Below are 27,998 nucleotides of genomic sequence, written 5' to 3'. Positions count from 1 at the left end.
ACACAGACAGCAAACACAGACACGGTTCACCAAGGGAAACCAAGAAGTGCAGAGCACGCCCTGAGGCTGCCACCAGTCCCAATGGCTTTGCTCTCATCCACCAAGCCAAGAGGATTTCTCCTGCTCTTGCTTTGCAGCAGCTGGTGGGAGAATAAAGCTGGGGAGGAGGAGTCTAAAGTTGCAAATATCCCATGAAAGCATCATGGCAAGTCCTGGCTCTGCAGTTTCCTGCAATCATCTCCAAGGAATGGTTCCAGTTGTAGGAAGTTGCAAGTCTTTCACAGTGTGAAAGGGTGGAGGGGCATGGGGACCACCATGAGGGAGGAGCAGCAGGTCATCTTGCAATGTCCCAGTTGCAGCCAGCCGATAAACCTTCATGTGGGAACATCGGGGCTAGATGCTCCATCTAGGTCCTCTTCTGCCCTCTCTAAGGTGCTGATTCTTCTTTAGCTGAGAATAATCTTCAACGGGACATCATGCGAACAAACTCTGCAACCAACAAAAAAAGACAGCCCTGAAGCAGAAGGCATCCACGGTTCCCAACTCAGCTCTCATTCCCTGGAGATAGCATGCAGCCAGGGTGAAACCGAGAGTCCACACAGTGCCAGCAGGTCTGTGCCGCTCCATGACTGGCCCTGGAGAGCTCACACAAAATGGGCTTTACTCCTTGAATTAGATATGGTGATATGATCCCACTAGCGGGTCAATTCATTGCCTCGGACTCCTTCCCAGCCAGTCTTGTTTGCACAAGCAACTCCTTGGGAGACACTACAGCAAGTGTTGTCTCCCTTCACTGTAACTTCAGGGAACCTTGATTTATAGTTTTGGGAACACAGTATGATTTCTTAGTTAGCTTGCCACTTCACAGAGACACCAGTGTGGGAAAGCACTGGTGTTTTGGTAGGTACCAGCATTTTTGTAGAGAAAAGTTTACTATGATGGACTTGTTTTTAAAGATACAGGTTAACTGTAAGGATACCCTGGATCTATTTCTTCACTACCCTGCAGCTTGTGAAGTCCATTACAATTGTGCAAATTGAGTGTAAATGCCATCAAATATAAATGTATTTTCATTCTGCACTTGAATTGCTGAGGAACTAATAACTCTGCAAAGAGGAGGGCAGTGGAAATTACCCCCTTGACTTCTCATTTTCCATTGATGGAGCTGTCCTTTGACAATGAAAGCAGTAACTCACAGAGAAAATGATACTGGGATAGCATTTCATGTATTTTAGCTGTCTAACATAATTTAGCTGTGGGAAACAAGGAGAGCTACTGTCATGTAATCAGCCAGTGCATTAGAACAACTGCAGCTACCAAATACTTTCTAGGGAGACACTTCTAGTTTTTTAGCATTTTCAAAGCCTTCAGAAGCTTCAGTAATCCTGAGGACTGAGACTCCTTGTCATGTAGGAAAACCACGAATACCTCTGAACCAAAAAAATTACATCAATTTTATTTTAATTCTGTAGTTCCGTGCTTCACCCTCACTGCAAAGGGACATCTGGATTTGCATTAGGAAAACAAGCAGCCTGCCATGCTCTCACACCTTCCAGCTCTTATATCCGCTTAGCTGTCTGATATCAACTGGTTCCCTTGCCAGAAACCCTGAGCTCTATTAATATTGCTCCTGCCATGGCTAATGGCTAGGATAGTAGCCTAACCACTCTTATTTTTCCAAGTCCTTCTGGCATGAAAAGTGGGAGAAGAAAATAATTATCTCTAGGATTTAACATGACACCTCTAGATCAGATATCTGCAGTCCTAGTGAGCACATCTGGCACGCGACCATCTTCTGGCATAAAGGCACAGAAACAAATTCTCTTTAAACCCAGATAACAAGGTGAGCCAGAGGAAATGGAAGGTGCAATGCATTCTCCAAACCAATCCAGCCTCCTCACAGCTCTTGCAATAGATTTAACAGAAAGGAAAATGCCCCATAAAAAGAAGGCTGGCACAGCATGTGTGCACCAGTATCTGCTTCTCTGTGACAAGACATATCTCTTACCATGACAGAGTTATGGAGACCCAATTGAAACTGAGATACAGCAAGAGATGATACACAAATGAACACTTCAGCTGAGAATTTTCCTGTGTGGGCCAATGTTCTTCACTTTCCTCAGCAGACTAGGAAAAAAAAATCTTGTTTGATTTTTTCTCCATATTTCAGATACCTGGGCCCTGAGCACGCAAATCTTCCCTTCCGCTTCCGCCTCTGAGCTGAAACTCTGACTCACACCAGAGCAGATGGACAGGGAGCGTTCATTCCTTCTCACCTTCGAAATCAACACGCCCATCTCCGTTCAGGTCCACGTCCCGGATGATCTCTTCAATATCCCGATGGCCCACCTGCTGCCCTAGAAGCTTCTTCATGGCTTCTCGCAGCTCACTGGTGCTGATCTCCCCATCACCATTGGTGTCAAACTGCAAGTACATGAAAAATACCAGCAGGGAAAATACAGTTAATGGAAACGGATCTTGCTCTAGGTTGCATTTTGTATTGTCCTGCTCCTGAGTGCCCTATTTTTCCTGCATTCCTTTCATGTCCCTCCTTTTTCTCCTCAGGGTGCCTTTTGGACCCAGTCTGTCTTTTCTCCTCAGAAACCCCTCGTAACTGCTGTGTCTGCACCAGCTTTCCTCTTCCTTGCCTCAAGGGTTCCCTTATCTTAGTGACTTTCTCTGCTCCTCACGTGATTCATGCCTGGCTTGGCTCTTCCTCTGTCTTCCACTGTGCTGCTCTCTCCTCCTCCTCTTCTCTTCCCCAGTGGGTTTTCTCTTTTTCCTGTCTCCTGTTGCTCACCTCTTTGGGGGGCACGCGGTAGGGAGCACTCACCTCTCTGAAGGCATCACGGAGCTCTTTTACACCAATCATGTCTGCAGTTTCTGCTAGCAGCTTTGGTCCCATCAGCTCAACAAAATCTTCAAAATCCACATGGCCACCCACTTGGGACAAGATGAAAGATTGTGTGTAAGCACTCCATACGTTAGCCAAGCGCAGCTCTCACTTTGCACTTCTGTGTGCCCCAGAGAGGGCTTGGTTCTCCAGGAAGCAAAGCACAGAAGGTGCAGGACAGCAGAAGGAAAAGCAGAGGTAGTTTTACACTGTCTTTGTATTTTCTGGATTGTGGGCTAGGCGGAATGAGCCCAAGCTATTCTATCTTAGGCTGCCATGGACTGTCACATCCTTATGGCATCACGTACTAGGTATTAGAGGCTTGATCATTCTAGTGCTTATAGCAACCCTCTGCCATGCCAAGGGGTACGGCAAGGGCACAGCATGATGTTCCTGCATGGCCTGGGCAGTGCCCTGCAGCAGTGGTGGAGTCTTGTTCTATTAGCAGTGGCTAATGTATGTCCAACTGTTTATTCATCGTGTTAGTCCTTTTTCTTGTTTGTCCCCTATCTGAACGGTGACAGTAACACTCTCAAATTCCTAAGCACTTGTGTGCCAGGGTTATCCGCTGCTTTTGTGTGTGACTGGTTGCGTATGTCACAACTGTTTTCCTTCCCTTGACCAAGTAACTTGTCCTTTTTACATCATCATGTGTCAGAAATAACATGCACTAAATATCCTTTTTCCCACCTGGCTGAGGGTAATACCCTGCACTGCCACAGACAAGAGGCAACAAAAAATCATGGTGAAAGACAAGGGACACAAACACAGTTACAGTGAATCGGACACATTTGTCACATTTTTCTATGACTCCAGCAGATGCTCCTATCTGGCACTGCCAGCACAGCTCGCTTGCAGCCCATCCCCAGGCACACAGCAGATCCACAAACAACCACCACAGAGTGAACAGCCCATCCATCACCCATCTGACCAAAGCATCTCCATCTTCCCAGGCTCTTTCTTCAGTCTGACACCATCTGACAACAGCTTTGATATGACAACACCCACAACCTGTGCACCGATGTCTAACTGCCCACATCCAGGGCAGTTTTATACCTGACAGCATAAGCACGAAGGACAACCCTTCCACTCACTGTTCCCATACAGCACAGTCCGCACAGTCCACACAGTCCCTTTGATAAGCAAAAAACAAAGGCATCAACTTCTAGGGACCACAAACAAACAGGAGAGATGATAGGGAGTGAAAATGAGAACCAAAAGGAGAGGGGGGAAAAATCCAAAGGAAAAGGGACAGCAGGAGACTGAGAGAGCCCGAGGCAGTGATGCAGGGCACAGCAGCAACAGGGAGGTATAGCTATGTGGATATTACTCACGGTTCATGTTGATCTGCTGGGAGAGCTCTATTAGCTCCATTTCAGTAGGCATGTAGCCCATGGTTCGCATGCAGTTCCCCAGGTCCCTGCAGTTAATAAACCCATCCTTGTCTTTATCAAACTCCTTAAAGGCTTCTCTTAATTCTGTGGGAGTGGATCCAAAAAGAACAATATTGTCAGTGACAGCTTGAAATACCTTTTCCAAGAAACCTCCCCAGAATCAGCAGCACTTTATGAGGCCAGACTCCCTAAGATACTCCATATCTTCCCAGCAGATCTCCCTGCAAAGAGGCAATGACTGGAGCAATATTAAGCTCTTCTATCAGCAGCACTGCTGACCCATTCCTTACACAAAAGCTTGCTTGGACTACAAGTGTCACAACCTGATCATTGCTAAACTGCACTCCCTAAAGAAACTGAAACTACTAAGTTTTCCCAGCTGTTACCCCTGCACTATGTTATATAGCCCTCACTGTAGGGATTAGCAGGTAAAACAGCTTCCCTGGAGCCATACTATTGTATCGTGCTCTACAACACTTTCTGTGGGAGCTGGGGTGGACAGCAGTTCCCTGACAGCCAATATCCCATTACTTTACTTATCCTCCCACCCTGACGAAGCTGGAATGGATGCAAATTCCTTCACAGTCAGCACTCTTGCAGTTCTACATATTATTTCTTTTGCTGCAGTTTCCAGGAATTATTCCAGTAATCATCTCCCTTGATTTGCCCCAAATTATTTTACCCCATGGGGGCCAACCTGGAATGGCCAGCCAGTAGGTTTTCACTGGGCAGGGAGAAAGGTGACACAGAAGGAGCGACAAATTTTACCTTCAATTTCTTCTGGACGCAGTTCTCTATCCTGCAAAAAGAGAACATACTATGTTAAAGCCGTTTGCTTGCCATAAACACAGTTTCAGAATAGCACTTGTTGGTGCAAACAGTTCTGGGACAAGCCAGAAAGTGAGAGAAGAAACAAGAAGGTGATGACATGTTTAATACCATCTACTGTCTAGCAAGGCTTCCCAGCTCTCCTCCCCAACGGGAGGGGTGTTAGCCTGCACACTTTTCTGTGGAAGCCCCTCTCCCTCTCATCTGCTGGACAGGGCGATGACAGGTGCTCCCCCAAAATAGAAGAGACCTGGGCCAGCACAGCAGTACATGTGGCCTCCCCACCTGATGATACTATGAGCACCTTCATGAAGCTCCTACATCATTCCCCAGCACCAAGTCCTGGAGCAGAGACTGTCCCTGCAGGAGTTATGATCTCCTCTAGAGCTCTGATGGTATCTCCTACCGCAGCTCCCACTGACACAGCCAGACCAAAACAGCTGGAAGCAGTCCCTGTAACCAGCAAGTCTATACCATCGTCTGCTTGGATCACTGCTTGATCCCTGTCCTCTGGCAGGACAGCGACAGCCACGTCCCAGCGCCATCTCCTACAGTCAGTCCCCACAAAAAGGTAGGAACTTCCCCCTTCCCCCCAGCCTCAACTCCATATACAAGCATTTTGAAACCAGGCATGAAGGCAGACACATAACATATACATCATCAAGGTCATCTACAAACAAAACAGGACAAGGATTCACCATGTTCAGGAAACACTGCAACTTCAAACATCCAATTTGAATTTCTTGGAAGAAGGGGAAGGATATAAAAGAGTATAGGAAAATTCCAACACTGCACCAGGAAGAAGAGATGAGCATGGAAATGCACTGCTTTCTGGTTTAAATGCCCTTTCTAATTCCTCTCATGGCTCCCAGGCAAATCCAAAACATCTGAGAATTTGGAAACACAGAAACACGATCTCTTTTGTCGTCTCACTCTCAGCTTTTCCCCTCAACCATGGGGAGTTTCTCCTTGCCTTCCAGGTGTCCTCCAGCCTCACCACACGTCCCTGGAGGCGGTGCCCTTGATCAGTTTGAGAAGGATGATCCTTTGCTATTTAACCACAGGCTCCTCTGGAAACTCTAATGGCAGCTGCTCAGAGTGCATAGCAAACTAGGACACACACTGGTTTACGTCTGTGCAGAAGTGGGCTGTGCCAGAGAAATGACCAGCTTGCCACTCATAACCTTCCCAGAGGCATCTCTGTGCTGGATGGAACTGTCGGAGCACGCTGGCTCTGCCGTTTCATCCTTCACAGACCTGGTATTTTCAAACATGTCATCCCATTTGTTCTGCTTTCATCAACACCAAGTAATAAAACAATTCAAACTCCTTAGACCGGATGCAGGAGACATTATTGCCCTCCTGCCTTAGATAAAATAGCAGATGAAAACCAGCCATAATCAGTGCCAACACCTTGTGCACCTCATCGCAGAGCTCACAAACATTAATCCCTGGAGATACTGCTGTGTGCCGACAGCTGGCTCGGCACAGCAGCAGATGCAGGGGTATGATTACCACTGCCACGGCGCAAAGGGTGCCGTGACTCACCCGTGGTAACTGCTGTCTTGTGAGAGTGGCTGGGGTAGGACCCAGGCCTTCCTCCAGCACAGTCATCACAAGACCATCTTCCTCCTCACTCACTGAAGACCACGTCGCACCCGACATGACTGACACATGTCAGAAACGGGGGCTTCAGCACTGGCTCTAATTTTGCACACCAAGGCATTTGCGTTTGCAGGGCTCTGAGCATATCTTTGCACATGCAGATTCTACCATCAGAGAGCCACAGACTGCGAATGCAAAAGGAGGGGGAGGGTTTACGTCCCTCCAAAAATCTGACTCAAGTGATAACTAACGTCATGAAGAGGTTTTCTGTTTTAAATTTGAAAGAAGATCCCCTAAAATGATAAAGGAGGAAAATTGCTTGGGACGAAATGGGCTGAATCACTCTAAAGCTTTTGGAGAACATATGGAAAGAGGAATAAAACTATTCAGAGAGTTTAGATCCTGGATATGAGCAGAGGTGACCCTCAGAGAGTCCATTATACATAATGGTCTTACCCTCATTTATTTCTGTTCTATGCACAATAAATCCTGTTGGTCTAGAGAGTCAGTAAAAGTAAAGCTGTTTATCAGATGCACTTATTCTACATCAGGGTAGTTAGAGACATCACTAATCCTATTTTGGAAACTCCTTATGGTGCTGTGAGTTTCCAGGGCCTAAACAGGATGGATACCTGTCCAGCTGTGTGCCTTCCACTAGGGAGCTGGACCTATCTCCTATGCTGCGTAGCTCTGTGCTTGTGTGAGTATATCACGTTTTGTGTTTTAGTGAACTGGCCCAAGGAATATATGATCACTTAGCGGCTGAAGGTTAGGAAGAACAAAAGCTATTTGATAAATAATGACAAATAATGACTCTTTTTTTGGATTGTTGCTTGAAGAAGAGGTTTCAGAGATGAAGATCTAGGTGTCTCCTACAGCTGTAGATAACCATATTAACACACAAGTAAGACAGAGATTTCTTACACAGGCAAGAAAGCTCTGAGTCTCAGGTAACTGGGGTGAGCTTTGTTTCACCAGAAGAACATGGAATGCACTGGGTGAATATCTGACAATGCACATATTCACTCATACGTATCCATAAAAAGTGTGTTAATAATATGTTTGTGTATGTCTTTAAATTCATGTTATTGTAGGAATGTTTATGTGCAAAAATATGTTTTACTTCTTGTAAAGATACAATACTGGGGTGCGTATTTCTGTATATTTAACACGTCCAGGTATATACATTTGAATTTACATACAAACACATATTTTTATTTTTTGTATATAAATGCATACATTAGATGCATATGAACACACAGTTACAAATAGGTGTGACTGGGGATGGACGTATGTAGTTTTGCTATTTATCTCTGTGTGCATGAGTAATAGCATTTGGTAGTCTGGCACTATTTGCAAATATGAGGACAGACTGATGTTCTTTGGTTTATTTGGCTGGGATTGCTGCAGTGTCGGGCTGTGTATGATAGCGTGTAAGAGATTGTGTTTGGGTATCTGTGAGGAGGCAGATGCATGCTTATTTCTGCTGGTACTAGTGTGCTCCCTGTGAGCTGATAGGAACAGTATCAAATATGGGCATCTCTGTGGGACAGCTTGTTCCCAATATGGATGCCCTGATTTGCATTTAAGTGGCTATTTAGGCCTTTAAATGCTAATCTGAACCTCTGGGAACGAGATGTGGATGTCTTGCTGGAATAACAGCTTTGAACACTGGACTCCTCCTGAGTCCACACGATTATGTAAGTCCTGAAGTCCTAAGTCCTTCTCCTGAGTCCATATGATTATGCCTACTTGAGTGCAGGCTTGGATCTATCTTCCATAGCTGCATTTTTAGAATCCTCCTTTCTTGGTGTTTATGCACGGGGGTATCTCTGCACATCCTTTGGGTTAGACATTTGCCTTGTGATTGTATTTGCACTTGGAGCTGGAGCCGGGATGCTCGAAACCCAGGGCCAGGGGTTACAGAGCTCCACGCAGACGGAGCATGCGGGCAGCCCTGCATCCCCGGCTCACATCCACATGGCTTTGTGCGTGTCTCGCCCGGCTGGGTGTAACTTACGTACAGGCTGCCTGTTTTCTGCGAAGCCCTTCCTCAGGAAGATGCATGCTGGCCCCAGCAGGTTGTGCATGACGGCGCAGTTCTGGGCCAGCACCATGAGCGGACCCTGGTACTCGCAAGCCGATGGCCCCTCTTCGCTCGTCTGGACAGCCTTATAGCACGTCTTCTCCTCATGGCGGATCTTCCCAGCCAACCAGCAGCAAGCAAACAACACAACAGAGGGTGTTACCTCCCCGTCTCGCCCAGGCGTTCCTCTGAAGTTTTACTGAACCACCTCGCAGAGACATTATTGCTAAATTTCCTTCATCTGGTCCACGCTGCGTACCCCCCACCAGCCTATTAGGATTTGTACAGAAGCAGTAAGTCCAGGAGTTCATGTTCAAAAGCTGACAGAAGTACAACCAACCAGGAGAATTTCGCTTTGAAACGACATCAAACTCTCAGCACTGCTCACATCTACCCAGACACAGCCCAAAGGGCCACGCTCCCACTATCAGCCCCAGAGTTAACAATCCCTTGAATGAGCTGCAAAGGGCGAGCACACCCCAGCCTAACAGTACATGTGCCAGCCTGTGCCCAGGGCAAAGCTGCAGGCAGAGCTGTGTCGGCCAAGGCATCCCCAGGAGACCAGGCAGAGCTGGCACAAAGACCCTGCGTTAGACTCCGCATTACATTTCAGCAACACAGCATCACACGCTTTATAATATTATTAGAAGGCCGTTTACAGCATCAGGTGGCTCTGCCAACCGCAGGCTCAGACTCCCTGTGCCACTTCTAATTAGTTACCTCCTCAGGGTCTCAGGCAGTTACTGCACTGGCCTCTTCTAATCACTGACAGTCCCAAAGTGGAGATCAGGCACAGGCACAACATTTTTGTCTGTTTGCATTTGCACATTTTCCTAAGTGCACACGTCCTGCGAAGCTCAGGCTCCAGAACAGAATCCAGCACTGGATTTTATAAGGAGGCACTGCTTTCCTTTTATAGAAATGCATTTCCCTGGCTCTGCAAGAAAAGTCTTATCCTGATATTCCCATGCAGCTATAAAAAGCCAGCACAACCCACAGGACCCTTGGTTTTATAGAATAAACATTAATCATACATCAGATTCCTCTTCAGGAATTATTCTACTTTTACAGCCAGTGTTCCCAGGGGGGATCAGAGAAGCTCTGTCAATTGTCATTGTCTCTATTAACCCTTTCCTTAAAGCCTGAGGTGCTTTTTCAGGCTAAAAGACCAGATACACACACACGCCCCATTCATACTTGTCCGAGTCTATTGTACCTACTTGCTGTGTCTGCCATGTCTTATTATATTGCACACATGGTTTGTAGTTCGCATTTTTGTACACAGTCTTACACCAATCTGCTCATATATAATGTCATGTGAATATCAAGCACCAAAACAAAAACAACTCAAAAAGCAAGCCATGGAGAAAGAAAATGATGAAGCAGAAAAGCATTTTTGTTGCAGTCATGGATGAGGAAGAAATCTATCTCTGATTAGATCTGACACATAGGACACTTGTCCTTAAAAACCTGAAAGATGAGCATCCGTCCACAAATGGCATATTACTAGCTCAGCTAAATGTCAAGGCATCTGTGTTGAACTGCATAGCTTCGTGATATCAGTGCAATGTACTTTCAAAATTACCAGCTTTATTTCCTGGCACATTTTTCAGTTTAATATACCAAATAATATGAATCACTTAAAATAGCCCACATCAGTTCTGTGTTTAATTCCAGTGAAGCCATGTGAAAGATCAAAGGCCCCACAGCCCCTAACCTTTGTTTGCTGACCCTTCCAGTCAATAGAGTTTATTACCAAGCCTCAGAGCAGTACCACAGAACGGTCATCCCATTATTTTCCTGTGCAGATAGAGATTGCCAGTTTGACGAAACAGTTGCCAAGAGCCACCAAGGATCCTGACCAGACAGCCCGACGCAGTGCCAGGACGACAAGGTGCATGCCTTAGCAAGACCCCGACAGGGGATCCCTGCCCTGCTCTGCTGCTGCAGGCAGGATTTATGGCATTCGATGTTCCCTCTGCCAGCAGCCCCCCAGGTTTCTCCTGCAAGTATCCCCACAAGTTCCCTCCACCACATTCCTCCTACATCCCAGCAGAGCCAGAAAGGGAGCTGTGATATGGGTACGGAGCAAAGCAACGTCAGCCACCCATTACAGGGAAAACAGCAGCGTGCACAACAAGGAAAACGCAAGGGCAGGACTGGGGAGCTCAGGCTTTCCCTGTCCCTTCCCCAAGCAAAGGACCACTACGCTGAGTCCGGCCCTTCACTGTCAGACCAGCAGACTGTGGAGAGGGAAGAGACTGGGCTGATCTAGAGGTGGCTGTAGTGATGGTGAAGGGTGGCAAAGCGAGGGACCTGGATGCCAAAGCTTTCCCTTTCTGCACAGCAGAAGCACAACAGGATTCACCTCATTTTCCCGACTGGGTGTCAGAGGGACTTTGAGGCGCAGCAAGCCCAGAGGGGCCTCTTCATCCTGACTGCAGTGCCTCTCAGAGGGAAAGGCAGCCAGGCTGGCCGCTGGGATCACCGGGGGGACGCTGTGGCAGTGGGAAAGTGAAGCTGCCAACAACAGACGTTGTGGAGACAAAGCCTGAGCATTGCCACCAAAACAGGCAAGGTACCTCCGTGTCAGCCAGTTCCAGACCAAGCCAGCCGATGCCTGGGAGGGACTCCCAAATTTTGGGTTGAAATCATGTATTCAAGAGAACAGTCTGTCACCCAAGAGCAGCTTTCACACACGTTGTCTATAGTCCCTCCTCTTTACCATTTCAGCAAAATGAGTTTGCCCAAGGTAACATCTGAGAAAAAAGACCAGGATCATAAAACAGCCAAGTGAAGTTGTGCAATGTTAAGACTGATCTGTAAAGTCTCCACTATAATCATGTGTGTCGTGATCAAAAGAACGGCAGAGCCCCAGGACCTGTCAGGATGAGTGCCCGAAACCTTAATTCATGGCTAGCTGGAGCGACGTCTGAGAAATTCTCTAATTCAGCTTTGCAATTTTCTCTCTTTAGTCCTGCCATCCCAGGCCTTCTAACTAGGCACAAAGTGCATTATTCAAAGCAGCTTTTAGGAATGAAAGCATAAATTACCTAAAAGACTGACGACACAGAGCTTCTAAGTTCTTGAATCCATTTTGATTCAAGCAGCCTGGCCACACGTCAGACTTTAATTGCAATCGCCTTGATCATGTTGAGCACAGCTGCAGCCAAACTCCTTTTATTGCAAGTTGGAGGCGACCTACAAGCAACCAAGTTGGTTTTTCATATGTGCAACATTTGGGTAAACCTCAACTACTTCTGCCTCTCCCTGAAGGTCACCCTGACCTAGGGGCTGGTCTCAGCACTGCCTAACTGCTTGGTGATGAATTCCCTCCTCGTGTATCCCAGCCCCCCCGCAGCAGCACTGTGCCATTATTGGCTTTGTTTACAGCAGCCAACATAAGCAGCATACTGTGTTTCTACACAGAAGAGGCAAATCTCTGGCCAGAAGAAACTCCCTGCTAGGGAGGTCCTCTCCCCAGCAGCTCCCTCCCAGGGGAGCTTTTCCGGGTGGCAAGGTCTCCTGGGTGGAGCATCCTGATGGCAGTGGCATTTCGCTGTCGGCAAGGTCTCCACAGAGGTAGCTCCTCATTGCAATACTTCGGATGCTTAGCATAACCTTTTCATTTACGAGGAGTGAATTGCATAGCTTTTTGCTGAGTTATTAGATTTGCAGCAATGCTAAGTGAGAACCGTGCTGCTGACAGGTACACAGTGCTGCAAGACCTTCCTCAGTCAAACAAGAAATATTTCTGGGGCACGTCGTTCCCATTTCAATCTAGTCCCTAACAGCAGAATCGTTCCTGAATCTAATTCATCCTGGGATCACTGTAAAACCTCAGCACAGAGCAGACCACGGGTTGAAGCCTAACAGATACACATGGCAGCTCACAGATGAAGTCCAGCTGGGCCCAAGCATGTAGACATATGGGCCGTGCTGACATGCGACATGATGCATGAACACACAGCCAGGGCCCAGTGTATCCACTCACAGAGGCATGGACAAACAGATCACAGGGAAAAACATGCTTTTGTACCCGAACGCATACCAACAAAACTAGATGTGTGCATATGCAAGGATGGGTATACATAAAAATAGACGCATGTCTACATACAGACTTCTGGGAGGACATCCACCAGCAGGTATACACACACACAGAGCACCATACAAGCAGGGATGCATGTGCGATGTGCACACATTCCCCCCCTCTACACTCACAACAAACATTGCATGCCTGCTTACGCACCTCAGGATGCGTACGTAGGACACACACATACTTCAGATGGGCTCATTAGGTGTGCATATTCTTACACACCAACAGGAATACATACAGATACATGCCCATTCACATGTACATGAATATAAGTCCCTACAGAAATGACACACATGACTAGACTCATGCAGACACCTCTTAACTGAAGCACATGCACACACACACACGAACTCACACATATACACATACATTAAGATGCCCGTACAGAAGATGTGTGCCCGCATACTGTGCACATCGACAAGCACAACCTTGCACGTACCCGGAGGACAGCTATACACACACACACGGAGCAGGACACAAGCCTGCTCATGTGCATGCATACAGACACGTTTATTTACACACATGCTGTGGCACCCAGCATGCTGGGCTCTAACGGCTGCACTTGCACGAGCAGCTCTTACAAAAAAAGACTGGTGAAGAGAGCTGAACCTTTCGCACACATCTCTATGTTTCTCCCACCTCCCATTCCCATCTGCCCACGACGTCACCCATCCCAAGAAGCAGGGCTGGAAACGCACAACGCACTTTGATTCAGGGAACATACCTTTTTTGAGAGGTTTCTCAGTGGAGACTTCACACAGTTGCCCATAATATGTTGAGTCTGCCTTTCCGGTGGACTTGGTTATAAAGGAACTGAAGCAATTGATCCCATTAAAGGTATTCCTTGGGAGCAAAGCAAGAAAGGCAGCGCCAGGCAAATCCAAACAGCTACTGGCTGCTGGGGCTTCCCTCTTCAGGGAGCTTTTTCTCTCTCTGCCTCTCTCTCTCCGTGTTTTTACTTTATGTTCACTTTCTTGAAGAGATGAAGCAGGAAGGAGAGGGAGGGGAGAGAAACAGACAGAAAGAGAGGGAGAGAGAGGGAGAGAGAGTGAGAAGGGGAGAGAGAGGGAGGCGGATGTATAATCTACATCAGATTAATGTTCAAATCCCTCCCACCCCCCCTCAATCTGCAGGCAAGATTGTTTCACTCATGGGAGAGGGCTGATTCAGGGAGAATTAAAACGGAGAGGCACCGCAAGAAGTGATTTCAGTGATGAGTTCAGTGAATCCAGCTAGTTTGGGTCCACACAGCCTCTGAACATCGCACCCCTACCCACCCCCCTTCTAACTCCTCTTGGCTTTTCAATCACCAGAGAGCTAGGCTGGCCAGAAGGCAATCCACTTAGGGGCTTGGAGCAGGGTCCAGAGCTCGTTTCGGAGCAGAAATGGACCATTTATCTGGGTGGGACCTGTTTCAGCTTATAAATACCAGCAGACCTCTAAGTCCCTCATTCTTTTCCTGCCACAGTGGAAGCAAGCCTGGAGGCAGCAGCCCAGGGACCCTACAACACTCTCAGCCCCCGGATAGTAATTTTTAACCACAAGGGAGAGACCTTGAGCCAGTCTTGTGGTAAAGTTTTTCCTGCTTTCTGCAAGTAGAAATCAACTGGCGGTTTACCTGCGCAAGTCTGCCAAAGATGGGCTCACACCTGAATCCTAAATCTGAACAGCCCCAGGCTAGATAATGTGGAGCAAAGAATTTGGACATCAGATCCATCCATTCCATTTCCAAGCACCCAAGTCCTGGAATAAATAAGAGGCTGCTAAACCTAGAGCCAGCTCTGAACTCTGGACTTTAGGCCTGTTGTGGCAACAGAATAATCTCTGAAAGAAAAGGGATGAGTCCCCAATACATTTTCCTCTGATGTCAGGCTGAGCATAAGAGAATTCAGTCTGAAAAGAGATTTAAATTGCATAAAAAACTCACCATCACACCCAGGCAACAGGATCTGAACAGGATAGTGAATGCACCCTTAGCTATGAAGCCACCACAGCTGCAACTCTGCAGTGATAAGAAGCTATGACATGAAGAACTACTTCCTTCAAGAACTGTGAAGACCAAGATGACACTGATCCTACACCCTGTCTATGCAGCAGGCTGGTTGGACACTCAGGTGTTCAGCTGAAAGATTTCACAACTTTCTTTGCAAGTGTGGTTCCAAACAAAAGGCTCTACAAAGACCTAACCCATGGGCTGAGTACTTGCACCACATGCTTTTTTGTGCAGGAGCCAAGCACTCGCTCTCCTGGCAACTCTAGGGCTGTAGGACAGAGAAGGACGAACTATCAATGTCACAACAAAGCAGGGATTTCTCTGCTTCCACCCTGATGATGCTGTGGCAAATTAAGTATGATTGTAAGGTGAATCAACAGTTGCTTTAGAGCTTAGAGGCTTCTTCCACCTGAGGAGATGAGTTTAGGAGTCCAACCATGACAAGAGTTGACAGCTTCTCCAGTTCTAGTCGTAGACAGAAGTGCACGGCCATGCATGATGGTGTTTCTTGCTCTTCCTTGTACTAACCACTTCCCAAGAGTGAAGGCAGTGGAACAGCCTCCTCTCAGATCCCCTCAAAGCCTTCTTCACTGCATGGCCTGGGAAGGAGCTGCACAAAGGTCCACGGGCCCTCCAAAGCAAGAAGCTGCAGTAGCAGATACTGGAAGACACCCCTTGTACCCAGGGCAGACAGAGAGAGGGACAGAGGGGATGGGGCAGCTCTGGTCTGGAAGACCTCCATAACAGAGCCCACCTATGGTGGGCTGGGAAGCGAAACTGTTCCTGAGCTGGGCCTGTCTCCTGCTGTCACAGTTGGAAGACGCCTGACACTGGGGAAATATGCAGTCACTCCTTGGGGGCTGTGCCAGCCCTGGGCCTCGCAGTGGGGGATTCTGCGGGAGGATGCTGAAACTCCCAGCTCCTCTCAAGGCTGACATCTTTAGCTCTATTTCTCTTTCCCCTCTTAAAGCATCTAATGGGAGGCTGATCTACCCTCGGCCAAAGTGGTGGTCGTTAATAATGTCCTCTGTCAGCTGGAGCCATTCCCCAGGCTCCTTGTTTATTGACCAAGTGCTTGTCTCCCTTGAGCAGAAGCTGCCACACATCAAGTGAGGCGCCTGGGCTCCTTCCTGAGACAAACGACTCCAATTCCAGAGCAGAGAGGAGAGAGAATCAGCTCCCTGCTGCTAATGAATCTCCCCTTGACAGGCAGCATGGAGGCCAGGTACGCCCTGCAATTGAAAAGTGCCTGTCTCCCACATCCTGCTGGAGAAAGGGAGCGGAGCAAGGGAGTCCGGCGTCTCCTGCCAGGAGAATCCATCACAGCCCCCAGACTGCCACGGGACAGCTTTGGAAGACAGCCATTGAGTGTGTCTTACAGAGCTCTAAAAGCCTCTCAACAGAAGTTGAGATGGTCACCCTCTAAATATTAGCTTGTACCAGAGCATTTGGAGCCAGCCACCATGGCATGCTGCCCTGTTTGCCTGCTCTCCTGCTTTTCTTCCCTGCAGTTGCAGGCAGCTATAGGAAACGTGCAGGGCAGAGTGAGAAGGCTGAGACCTGCTGCCAGGCTTGGCAGGGAGTTTGCAATCTAGGAAGGGAAGAGGCAATGGGAGCCCACTTGCACCAGGTTTGCAGCACAGTCACAGTCCTTCGACTCTGCAAGAACTCTGGCAGAGCTGCAAGGGGCCCAAGAGAAGAGATTGTAAACAATTTTCTTATCTCCTTATTTACCCTGAATCTCTTAAGAGCAATTGGGCAGCACATCGCAATCTAGCAGACAGACCCTGCTGACCTCTGAGGAGGAAAATCACCCTCTACATTGGGATCTTGTTCCCATCATGACCATGGGCAGCTTACAGACAGGCAGGAAAGTGGAGCTGGCAGAAAGGTCATTAGAAGATTAGGTTAGAAGGAACATATTTTCCCCCTTCCTCCAACTGAGGCTGCTGTAAGAGAACAGGATGCTGAGAATAAGTGTGTCAAAAACATTTGTGTGTAGGTGCTGATCTGTGGGTATGCCTATATCTGGGGTAGTCAGTATGCGTGTGGGAGGGCTGCACATGCATGTATACTGGTTTTCCCACACTGTTCTTTGTGGCAATCACACTGTTCTTTTAAGGTCTGGGGCTCTGTTATAAACTTTCTAAAAATCGGTAGGAACTTTGTGAAATGCGAGCCTTGCCTATGGGCCCACATCCCTTCCTGTCCCATGAGGTCCAAGGTGGAGAGCAGAGACCTCAGTGGATGTGGTTTGGCACAGAGCGAGGTCTCAGCTCACGGGAAAGAAGCATTTGGCACATTGACTGACCTGAGCACAGAGCAGGGAGGAGGCTGGGTGACTTGGCATTGAACAGGGAGTGATTTAGGTGGTTTAATATGTCTGGATTCTTTAAAAAGCAGCAGTGCTGTGCTTTGGGCTGGCACCTTTGGCAGAAATGCTCATTCCATAGGAAAATGTTGGATCCCACCATAGCTAATCACTTGGTAGCTGCCAAAAACTTTATCCAGTGGCAGCAAATACCCAACAGCCACAACAGGAAGAACAAAACTTGGGATCACTTATCAGACTGTAGCTTTGCTTGGCAAAAATTTCCAGTGGCAGTATGGATTTGTACAGGGAGACTGTTCAGATGCCAGGCCCATTTCAGTGCACGGTCTTTCACTTGTTGGAACATTATATCAGATAGTTGTTCTTAACACAACACAAACACTGCAACAGGGCAATGTGAGTAGGCAGGGGGGTTAATCTCTGAGGGGACTATATAGTAAAGCAGGGAAAACTCATTCCTAGCATCTTTTCACTGAAGTCCATAGTTTTACCTAAAAGCCCATTGCATGCTTTGAAGATTTAGTATTTTAAAATATGCCACCTTATTTAATTTATCCTAACAGGGCAAGAATTTTTGGTCTTTTTTTTCCTATCACAGAGTGGCGAATGCACATATTGATTAGTAGCTTTCAAATCTGCTCCCAACCACCCTTTAGCTAGTGGCTATAGATCTGTATTTTACAAGAAACAACCCAGTCTTGTTTACTGGATGACCTCAGTTGAGCCTAAGCATTTGGAATTGTTAACATCCTCCCGTTGCCAGTGCTGTCAAGGGCCTCATTTCAAAGCTCCTGACCACTGGAACATGCACAGGCATTCCGAACTTCTGCAACTGGCTTCCCTCTCTTCTTCTGTGTCGGGCTCCAGAGTCCTTTTGCTGCACATTGAGATGTGTCTTCTAACCTCAAATGAACCTTGGATGGTTCCATATTCCAGTCAGACAAGTACAGGTCCATCTCAAGGGTAGGCACCAGCAGGTATTGGCAGATGCAGTCCAGATCCTCGTCTGGGGGGAGGAATATTTCTGCAGAGAGTTTGGGAACTTTCTTTGCTGTCAGCTGTTCCAGGAAGAAAGTGTTGCTGAGTCATGCTGTGCATAATATTCTCCTCCATTAGAGCAATTGGATCATATTCAATCACAAACAATAGAAAGGTTATTAAAAAGACCAAGGATATTTCCATCCCTCTCAAGGGCACAAAGCCTGGACTGTCAACTTCTGTTTAGAACAGCTTTGTCTGTAATTAGCTAGCTTTATTCTGCGTTAGATGAAAAGATATGGGAATGTGCCATCTCCTGACACCTTCCATGCAGATCTGGTCCACGTATTTTGCACTAGGCCAACTTCCAAGTCCCTGCACAGGAGATGTGTTGGCCAGAGCACAATGTGTTGTGGATATTCTCTGCTTTCAAGATCATCAATGGGCTACAAAAAGACAAGTACAAGCTTGACAGCCCAGAAGCTGCTGTGACAATTTGCCATGTATACGCAGTACAAAGATTGTTTAAAACAGAACTTACACGGTCCCTTCCCTTTGCTCAGGAGTACAAGAATTGTGAATCACTCTTTGTCCACCTGGGACTACTGCAAAAGCAGCTAATTCTGCCCTGGCTCCCTCACCTCTTTCAAAGTAAAAGGGACAGGGGGTCAGTATTTGGCTGGCACACTGAGGTGCTACAGAAAGCGTGGCTGATTATTAGGTGAGCAGAGGCCTGGGAACCAATACTAACCAAATACTCCAAACCAACCTGTAGCATTACATGAGATAAGCCACTATAAAACTGAGGTCTGCCTCACTTCTATTTTGAGTACAGATCTGACAGCACCTTTAGAAGGATCAAACTGCGTATCCCAGTATGAGATCTCTGGCTACATCTCAACACAGCTGGTCACAAACTACCTAAACCCTTTTTGCATGATTTCAGCAGAATGCAGGGGGGTTGCTGGCAGTTTTCTACTTCCTGCCTTCAGCCATTGTGACACGATGCCTTACAGTGTTACACGGTTGCCTGTTTCCTTCCAAGAGCAGAGAATGTATTTCATCTGTGTGGGATGAAGCAATGCTATGTATTCTTTCCAAAGACGGTTGCAAGGTGCAAAGTACTCTAGGGGAGGAATGGGTGGAAGAAATATTAGAATATTGCTAACCACTTCATTCATAGATAGTGTTGAGTTCATGGTCTTATGCTGGTGCAGAAAGCTACTAGAAAACTAAATATGACCATACAAGCTACGACAGCTGTTTGTCTTTATTTCTAAGCAGGGCATTTGATTGAAATTGGAGGATTACTCAAGTTCATGGGCACTGCTGTTGCTCTCTAAGGTCACAGGAATGTCAGAGGATTATTGAAAGAGAGCCCAAAGTTAGCTAGGCATCTTTTACTGGATGTACACCATATAGCTGCTTGTTATTGGAAATCAATACCACTCATGGACTCATCAGGGAAAAACAGTTACTGAAGCTGGGCTGCTACAAAGAACCACAGCTAATTCAGCTGACAAACCTGCAGCCCGGACACTACATCTAAAGCTAAACTCTTCCCTGACACTTTATTTAAACCCAATATTACATGAAACAAAAATCAAGGCGGTATAGGTTGAAGGAATGCGCAGTGGACTATTTTAAATGATGATTAATTTATCTTTTGAGAGAATAAAATCTTTCAATAATAAGCTGAATCTAACCAGAAGGTTTGTGTATTTCAGTGCATTAGATCATGCTGCTGTATATTTCATGAACGGAATATTTAATGAATGTTCTTTTAGCTTGGTTTTGTTTTGATGTCTTTCCATATCCTTTTAAAACAGATTTGTTTAAAAAGTAAATCACTGACAAAGATTAATGTTTGCTGGCAAACCCACTGCAGGCAGGAAGCTTATCCATTGCCCCTCAGTGATTCTGTACGTCTGGCTCCCATCCTTCAAGCTCTTTACAAGCAATAAATGTGATAAATTTTTCTCCAAGCTGAGCAAGGGGGGAGCTGAGTGGATGTGCTCAAGTGGAACAATGTTTTTCTGCGTCTGTGTCCGTTACATACAGAAAACAGGTGAGACGTACCTTGGAAGGTATGGCGGGTGTCAGCAGGCAGGGTTGTACACATACGCCGATCATTTTTCAGCACAGGAATGCATACACATATACAGAGATTGTTGCATAGCCACAGAGAAGACTTAGCAGAGGCTGCACACGTACGGGCTGTGTGTATACAGGCAAGACATGTATACGAAGGCTTTTTATGTCAGGCTACATGCATGGACATGGGCTGTGCCAACACATGCAGGGATGGAAGCACGGAGGCCACACGAGCCCCACGCCGGTACCCGGACCCCTGCGAATACACGCCTGGCGATCAGCAGGACGCCCGGACCGGCTCTCGCCTACGTGACGGGAACCACGGGGCTCTCCCCGGGTCTGACACACCCACCGGGCGGCCCGGCGACGGGGCAGCGGCCAAGCCCCGGCGGCACGGGCAGGCCCGGGGTGCCCAGGGCGCGCCGTGCCTGTGCCGAGCCGGGCCCGCCGGCCGGCGAAGGGGCCCCGCGGGAGGAGCCGGCCGGGCCGCGCGGCGCCGCCCGCAGCAGGGGGCGCCCTGGGGCCGCCGAGCGCGCCAGGGCCGGGGCCGGGGCCGGGGCCGGGGCCGGGGCCGGGGCCGGGGCCCACCAGGCGGAGCCGCTGCTGCCCCGCTGTCCGGGGGGGGCCCCGCGGGAGGGTCCCCCGCGCCCCGCAGCGGAGAAAAGGGCTGTGAACTGCCGCCCGCAGCGGCCTTTACCGGGCAGCCCCGGCGGGCCCGGCCGCCTCAGCACCCGGCCGGGCAGGGCTGCAGCTCGGGGCGTACCGGCGGCTGCAGGAGTGTCCCCTGCGGCCCCGGGGACACCCTTCCCTCTCCGCGGCCTTTGAGGACCCTGCTGGGGCCGGAACAAGCCTTCAGAGGTGCCGTGAAAAGAGGAGAAAAAGTCGGGGGAGGATGCGGTGTTTCTTCTGGGTTTTTTCCCTCCCAACCCGTGCACCCACCCTCCGTACCAGCGAGCTAAGACTACGTAATGGGATCAGCATCACTATGGCAGTTGGTCATTTTGAGCCAGAAGAAGTCTGTTCACCCCAAATTACTGTGTGGATTTAACATGGTAAATGAGTAGCTGTTAGAGATTGTCCTCAGTTTGCCACAAGCTGTGACACGCCGCTGCTTCACCTGCCTTACAGCACGGTACAACACAGCACACGAGCACCTGCACACCCAGACCTTTCACCTTCACCTTTGCCATCCCACAGCATGACACCCGAAAGTTTCCGTCGCTGGCGTCACCGCTCCAGCACAGCCCAACACGCTGCAGCCTCCCTCGCTAATACACGGGGGCAACTGATGACTTCCAGTACTATGCTATTAACCACTCTCCCTTGGCTGGGCTGGCCGGGGCTCCCCGGCTCTCCGCTGGCAGAGCTCCAAGCATGGTCCTGATGCAGCAACTTGCCCTGCTCTTGGGCAAAACTCCCGTTAGAATCAGCTGAAGCTGAAGCCATTGGAGGGAACAAGGTCATCCTGCGGATTAGGAGACCAGAAGGGTGAGAGGGTGGACAAGGCACTTTTTCCCTACCCGCTCCCGGCTGGTTTAGAGGAGAATGTTCTTGACACCTGCTTCCCACACAGGCAGCCTGGGGACACATCCTGCCCCAAAACGGGGCCAATTCTGTCATCCCGGTTAGCTGTAAGGTCCATTAAGACCTGTTAAGAAGAACTAAAGCCCATGAGTAAAGGAAGATGGAGCAGGACAAGAAAAGGAAAATGATACAGGAAACGCAGAAAGATTCCTTCCCTATTTTAATGGTAATGTGGATGCTGACATTAAAGCAGGAATGGGAGACGGTGCAGATAGGAGAGGCTTTTAACTCCCTGTACAAATAGAAATACAAAAGCCCCTTTGGCCACAGTGCTAACAGCAGAAGCCTGTAAATATTTAATGATTCCCTATGGCATTGTTTGACCCCTCTGATCCCCATGCTACCAGAGGCAATTGACAGAAAACTGTTGGGGAATCACTTCACTGAAAAATTTAACAGTCAGGCAGGGCGTGAAAGCTAAACGGCTCTGAAAATGGTCAGGTCTCACATGGCAGGATCACTTGCAAATTAATATTGCATAGCAAAGGCCCGGAAAAAGCTCTTCTTAAAGGTGCCAGCTAGGCCAACGCTGTGGCACAGGAAGAATGAAGCAAGGAGAACTGGCGGGTTTCTGTGCCGCAGTACCCATACAGCGCTGTGCCGCAAGCCCGGTGCCAAGCTGCCGCATCACCGCTGCCCTGGGAGTCCTGCTGCCACAAAACTGTTGCATCGCGGTCCCTGCTGCCACTGCACTGCTGTCCCGGTCTCTGTGCTGCTGTTGCTACTGTTGTCACATCAATAAACTCTGTCCTGCTGCCAGGCTGCCACCTCACCGCCATCCCGGCTGCCGAGGGAATCACTGCTCCTCTGCTGTTATGGATGTGCAAATGCTCGATACTGCACTGTTGCTAAACTGTGTCCTGTAGCCACACTATAGGCGCTATAGGACCATCATGCTATACTGCTCTGCAGGGGTGATAGCATGCTCCTTTTTGCTCCATGACACTCCTTTACCACTTGGCCACTCCATCACTATCCTGTTACCAGGCCAAAATTTTATGAAACGCCCTCCCCACGCTCCCTTTTCTCGCCACTTTCCCACTTTGCTGCAATATCCCACATGCATCTCCTGCCAACTACACCTGTGAGTCACTGCACTGCTCTCACATTGCACTGAGCTACCACTGCTGCAGGGCCACTTTAAAACACTGCTGCCTCACTAGCACATGCGTAGTATAACCAGCCCGTACTCACGCTGCACTTCTGTCACCGTGTCAGTCTGTGGAGTTGCCCTCGTGGTAACTCACAGCCATGCTTCCAAAACTGTGGCAACGGTGGCAACATCGCACTGGCTGCCTTCTGGTACAGCGGGATGGTGCTGTCAGATCAGGACAGCCCTTTACTAATATCACACCAGAAGTAATCACTGCTGTATAGAATAGCTCCCGTCTGGAATATTGTATTACTACATCATTAGACTGCTAAAACTCTTCTGTCAGGCTACAGCACTACACAATTATCACACCCGTGCACTGCCAAACTCCTACCGCATGGCACCAGTATCACATCTCTGTTCTGCCACAGGATTGCGTTACCACACCACTGCGTTGTCAGTGCTGTGTTCTCCAGGCAGTCAGTGCTGTGCGACACTGCGTGCTAACCTGGTATAAACTCCACAGCAGAGTGCTTTTCTGCAGCTGCCTTGCCGACCCAGTGTGCAAACATGTCATTAGACTAAGATGACATCCTGGCTTACACTAATAAATCATTACACTACCCTACATTTGTTAATTCATGTACCACTCAATTACAACATGGTAAAATGCCCTAAAAGAGTATTATTGCTTTATTATATTAGAACATCACTGCACCAATATAGCATGAGCCTAATTAATAAAATATCACTGCATCCTGTATCCTGGCAGTATCTTAGCATTCTCCTGGAGTACACACCCACAGTGCACTATATTGCTGTACTGGTTATATAAACACAGCACTTCTGCCTTCACTCCGTCTTTTTTTCTGCACAGCTACAAATCTGTCTCCCTCAGACACAGCCCTGTAGTCCTGGGCTGCTCCTTTTTGCTGTTACTGCAATAATTACATCCTCCGTGAAGTCATCCCTGCAATCTTTTCTGCATATCTGATTGTACCACTGTAGCGTCTGCATCTGCGACCACATCACTGCACCACTGTGGAACAACAGGGTGGTGTTCCACATCTGTAGAGCCGGGACAAGGTATACTGGTGCCACTGGACCACAGTGCTCTGCTGCTGCAGATATGCATCGCTGTGCTCCTCTCCTTCTACGTACTGCAAAATTACTGTTTTAACTGTTTCACAGTGGGCTGTGTGGGCTGGAGAGAAGTTCTTGTATTAAATAAATTGTCTGCTGAGCTGTTGCTCTCTTCTAATTACAATGTGGAGCAGACTGGTGTTACAGCACCTGCAGCCTTATACTGCAATCCTGGACAGGTCTGTACCTGTGACCCTGCCTTAGCCCAGGCTGGAACTTGGGCTCCTGCAGATTTAAGTCCTTGCCTGTCTCAAAACGTTACTCACATTTTTACACAATGCTTAGCATTTGTTTCTTTACTCACAGAAACAAAATTTCCGTCATTCAGTTCCATGACAGAATTTCCACAGTTCTTATCCTTGGGCCTTTATTCATCCCAGGATTTTGATATCACTGCAAAAAGATCTTCACATCTCTCTTCCTGTAACCAGCTCTTTGTATATCCCACATTATAGTTACCCTTCTTGTATCCACAAATCCCCTGTACAGCCCAATCCTAAAAGCCAGTCCTAAAATCTCCACTAGATGGTCGTTCTCTCATAGTTACTTCAAACATAGCAAGTGAGAGATGAATACAGAGAGAAATGGGAATAAATAATATTACGCTCTAAAAGAAAGATGTTGGTGTTTGTTTATAAGCACTGGTGCAATGTACCCAGTGAAAGGATGAAAACTAGAATTGTATCTGTCAACACTGCAATTAAACGTTGCTAAGTTTATGGCTTTCAGAAGTGTCTTACGAGACTGGAATGCAAGCAGCGAAGCAGGTAAAATAAAGATGCCATTCGGGTACGGATTGAGTTCAAAACCAGAGAGCTTTCTGTGAGTGGAAGCTCTAGCATGGATTTGTTTGTATTTCTGACGCTTTGGGGACATACAGCTCCATAGACTTAAAATCTGTTCTCAGATACGTCTTCACTTTCCTCAGAACTACAGGGACAGCACAAGTCAGAGCTGAGCCCACAGATTTCAAAGCCTGGTGCCGGAATATTGCTTTTTGTAACCTGGTTGAGCACCAAGCCGCTCGCCAGGCCCTTCCTTATTTGCTACTACAAAATTTTCATCTAGACTTCTGGTACACCATTGGCACAGGGAAGGTAATACTCGTTCCGCATTAAACACAACCGTAACATTCATAAATAACAGACTGTCAGTGAGGATGCAGAATTGTTGAGGAGAACAGATGTGGTTTGATTTTTCTCTGGAGAAGTCAAGATGAACAAAAGTAGACAACACTTCCTGACACCAGATTAAACAGATACGGGCGTATCACCTCCTTCCACCCAATTACGAAAATTCTTCTCATTCTCTCCATAAACTTAATTTGAAAGGGCACCCTGCAAAGCCTCCCAAACCTGCTTTAAAAAAAAAAAAAAAAAAAGACCCAACGACAACAAACCCCATAAATCATAATTCTGGTTTAATCAATCACTTCCAGGGCTGGAACTTAGCCGCCCAGGCTACTGGCTTATACCTATAATTGTACTTCTGGGAGATTGCGGTTACATTAATCTTCCTGGAGATTACATCTCCCAGTAACATCCCTAAATGGCTCTAAAAGAAAATTTCGAGCCAGTCTCCCTCTGCCTTTTCATTTTTAGAGGGTAGCCCTGTTGGGTAATTTCACTACCAGAAGCAGCTAAAAGGGACAGCTTTGTACCGAAAGCGCTTGCAAACACCGAAAGCATCTGTTCCATCCTAACATAGTGACTGGGAAGGCTTCGGAATTGGGTCAGGATTTTTTTTGTCGTCCTCCCCACTACCTTCTCCTGACAGCTTCTGCCATCAGAAATGATTCATATGCCGATTGTACAGAAATGTACCATAAGGAGATGTAAACAAATACAGCAAAGCAAGGCGGGGAGCCAGAGAGATGGAATCTAATAAGTAAATACATTTTAAAAATCCGCTTCCCCGACTCTCACCCTCAGCAGGCAGAGCCACAACTTCCCCCGGCGACAGGGAAAGCACCGGCCCTTCCCCCGCCGGCACCACCGAGAGCGCCCTGCGCTGCGCCCGGCCGGGGCTGCGGGCGGCTGCGACCCGCGCCCCCTCCCCGGCGCGGAGCCCTCCTCGGTGCCGGCCCGCAGCGCGCCGGCGGTGCCGCAGCGCCGGGAGAAGTTCGGCAGGGGCGGCCAGGAAGCAGTGCATTTACAGCTGCGGGCTGCGCCCGGAGGCTCCGGAACGCGGAGCCGAAGGTCCGAGCGCGGGCAGGAGGAGGGGGCGCGGAGGGCAGGCGGGGAGGGAGGGGAGGCAGGGAGGGGGCGAGGGGCGCTGTGCCCCTTACCTGGCCGAAGACCGAGTTGAGCATGGGGTGCAGCTGGTGGAAAAGGGGGTCCGCTTCCACCGACCGATCGCTGCCGCTGGACTTGGTGGAGCACTTGCTGCTGGATTTGGACAGAGGCGAAGCGCCTTCCGAGAGCTTTAGGGACTCTCTGCTGGACCTCTGCCTGTGACTGAAGAAAAAGTCCTCCTCTGCCTCCTCCCCATCCCTGTCTGAGAGCTGATGCTGGTCCTGGGGGTGACCGTGGCTGGCGTGCGGCGGGAGGTGGTGGTGGTGCCTGGATGTCCGCACCGGCTCCTTGCCGCTGCCTCTCCTTGGACCTCCTTCCGCCGGCTCCGGCTGGCTCTCCCCCCGTCCATGTGACAGCTTCCCCGCGCCCCTCGCTCCGTCCTCCCGGGCGCCCGGGTGGCAGAGCGGCCTGCGGGCACTGGGCTCCCCGGGGAGCGGCTCCTGGCTCTGCTCCCTCCCCGCCTGCCCGCCTTGTCCTCTGCCGTCCCAGGCGCGGCTGCCGCGGGGCTGGGGCTGGGCGCCCGCCGCCCTCCGGCTCCCCGCCGCCTTCAGCAGCGAAGTGCGGGACTCGCTTTTCGCCATGGAGGAGCCGCTCATCGCGGGGCCGCTAGAGCCGCATCCCCGGCCGGGCGGAGCGCTGCCGCTGCGGGCAGGGCTGCGGCGCGCCGCTCACGGCATGTCCTGCGGAGACCCGCTTAAATCCCGCACCGCGGCCCATGTGACAGCGCAGACAAAGGCCGCGGAAGGGGCGCTCCGGCGGGGGCTGGCGGGCACCGTCCCCCGCCGGGGCTCCCCCCGCGCCGCCGCCTCTCCAGGTGAGCCGGGGCCTCCCCCCGCCGGGGCCGGGGCCGGCTCAGGCTCAGGCCGGGGCGCGCCGGCAGGCGAAGCGGCGCCGCCGAGGGGGTGCGGGCGGCGGCGGGCGGCGCTCCCGCAGCGCGGCGGGCGGGCAGGGCCCGGCGGCCCCGGGCCCGGCGGGGAGGGGGACGGCAGGGCCGCAGCCCCCCGGCGCGGCGGCGGGCCGGAGCCGCGGGAGCATCGCCCCCGGCGGCGGCGCGGACGGGGAGGGCGGGGGCGGCGTCCCGGGGGGAGGCCTGACCCCGCGGCGCCCGCGCCTCCCGGGGAAGGAGCTTCGTGCCTCCGAGGGCAGAGGCGGAAGGCGAGCACCCCTGCCCCGCGCGGTGACCCACCTGCCCCCACGCGTGCCCCTCGGAAGGTCCCTCCGCTCCGGCGCCGGGAGCCAGCGCGCTGCGGGGGCCGGGGCCCACCTGAGCGCTCCGCCTGGGTGCTCAGCCTGCCGAAACGGGACCGCGGCGGATACCGTCTCTATAGGTCAGCACCTATAGGTCTCCTCGTTACAACTGAGAGGATTCAGAGCCTTAATGCAAATCCCAGATTTCCCAAAGTTCGGCAGAGGAAGTTGGGCGCCCAGCCGCCACCTGCCTGGCAGAGCCCACAGGGGAAGTTTTGATCTAGCCTTTGAAACGGACATGGAGGCTTTGTTAGGGCACGCCATAAAGGGATATAAAAATGAAGGAGTTTGTACCTAAAAAGCCGATTACTTAGCGTCTTTGTAATCAAACACAGGT

General features: G+C 49.6%; 1 protein-coding gene across 2 annotated transcripts; it reads right to left on the bottom strand.

Annotated features, from left to right (window-relative positions):
- Positions 1-27,009, bottom strand: CABP1 (calcium binding protein 1). Of its 2 annotated transcripts, XM_075516064.1 has the most exons (7): positions 13,627-13,671; positions 8,745-8,921; positions 5,056-5,086; positions 4,228-4,371; positions 2,834-2,943; positions 2,277-2,424; positions 1-489 (listed from the first exon to the last, which is right to left on the bottom strand). In XM_075516064.1, the coding sequence occupies exons 1-7, from the start codon at positions 13,669-13,671 to the stop codon at positions 464-466; spliced, it is 681 nt and encodes a 226-aa protein (XP_075372179.1). In that variant the 3' UTR covers positions 1-463. The 2 variants fall into 2 exon arrangements, with proteins under 2 accessions (XP_075372179.1, XP_075372178.1); XM_075516063.1 differs by lacking the exons at positions 8,745-8,921; positions 13,627-13,671 and adding an exon at positions 26,407-27,009.
- Between the last annotated feature and the right edge of the window lie 989 nt (positions 27,010-27,998).

Source organism: Mycteria americana, chromosome 13 (genome assembly GCF_035582795.1).
Source record: "Mycteria americana isolate JAX WOST 10 ecotype Jacksonville Zoo and Gardens chromosome 13, USCA_MyAme_1.0, whole genome shotgun sequence".
Lineage (NCBI taxonomy): Eukaryota > Metazoa > Chordata > Aves > Ciconiiformes > Ciconiidae > Mycteria > Mycteria americana.
Note: the sequence above shows the minus strand (reverse complement) of the source record. Positions and strands in the feature narration are given on the sequence as shown.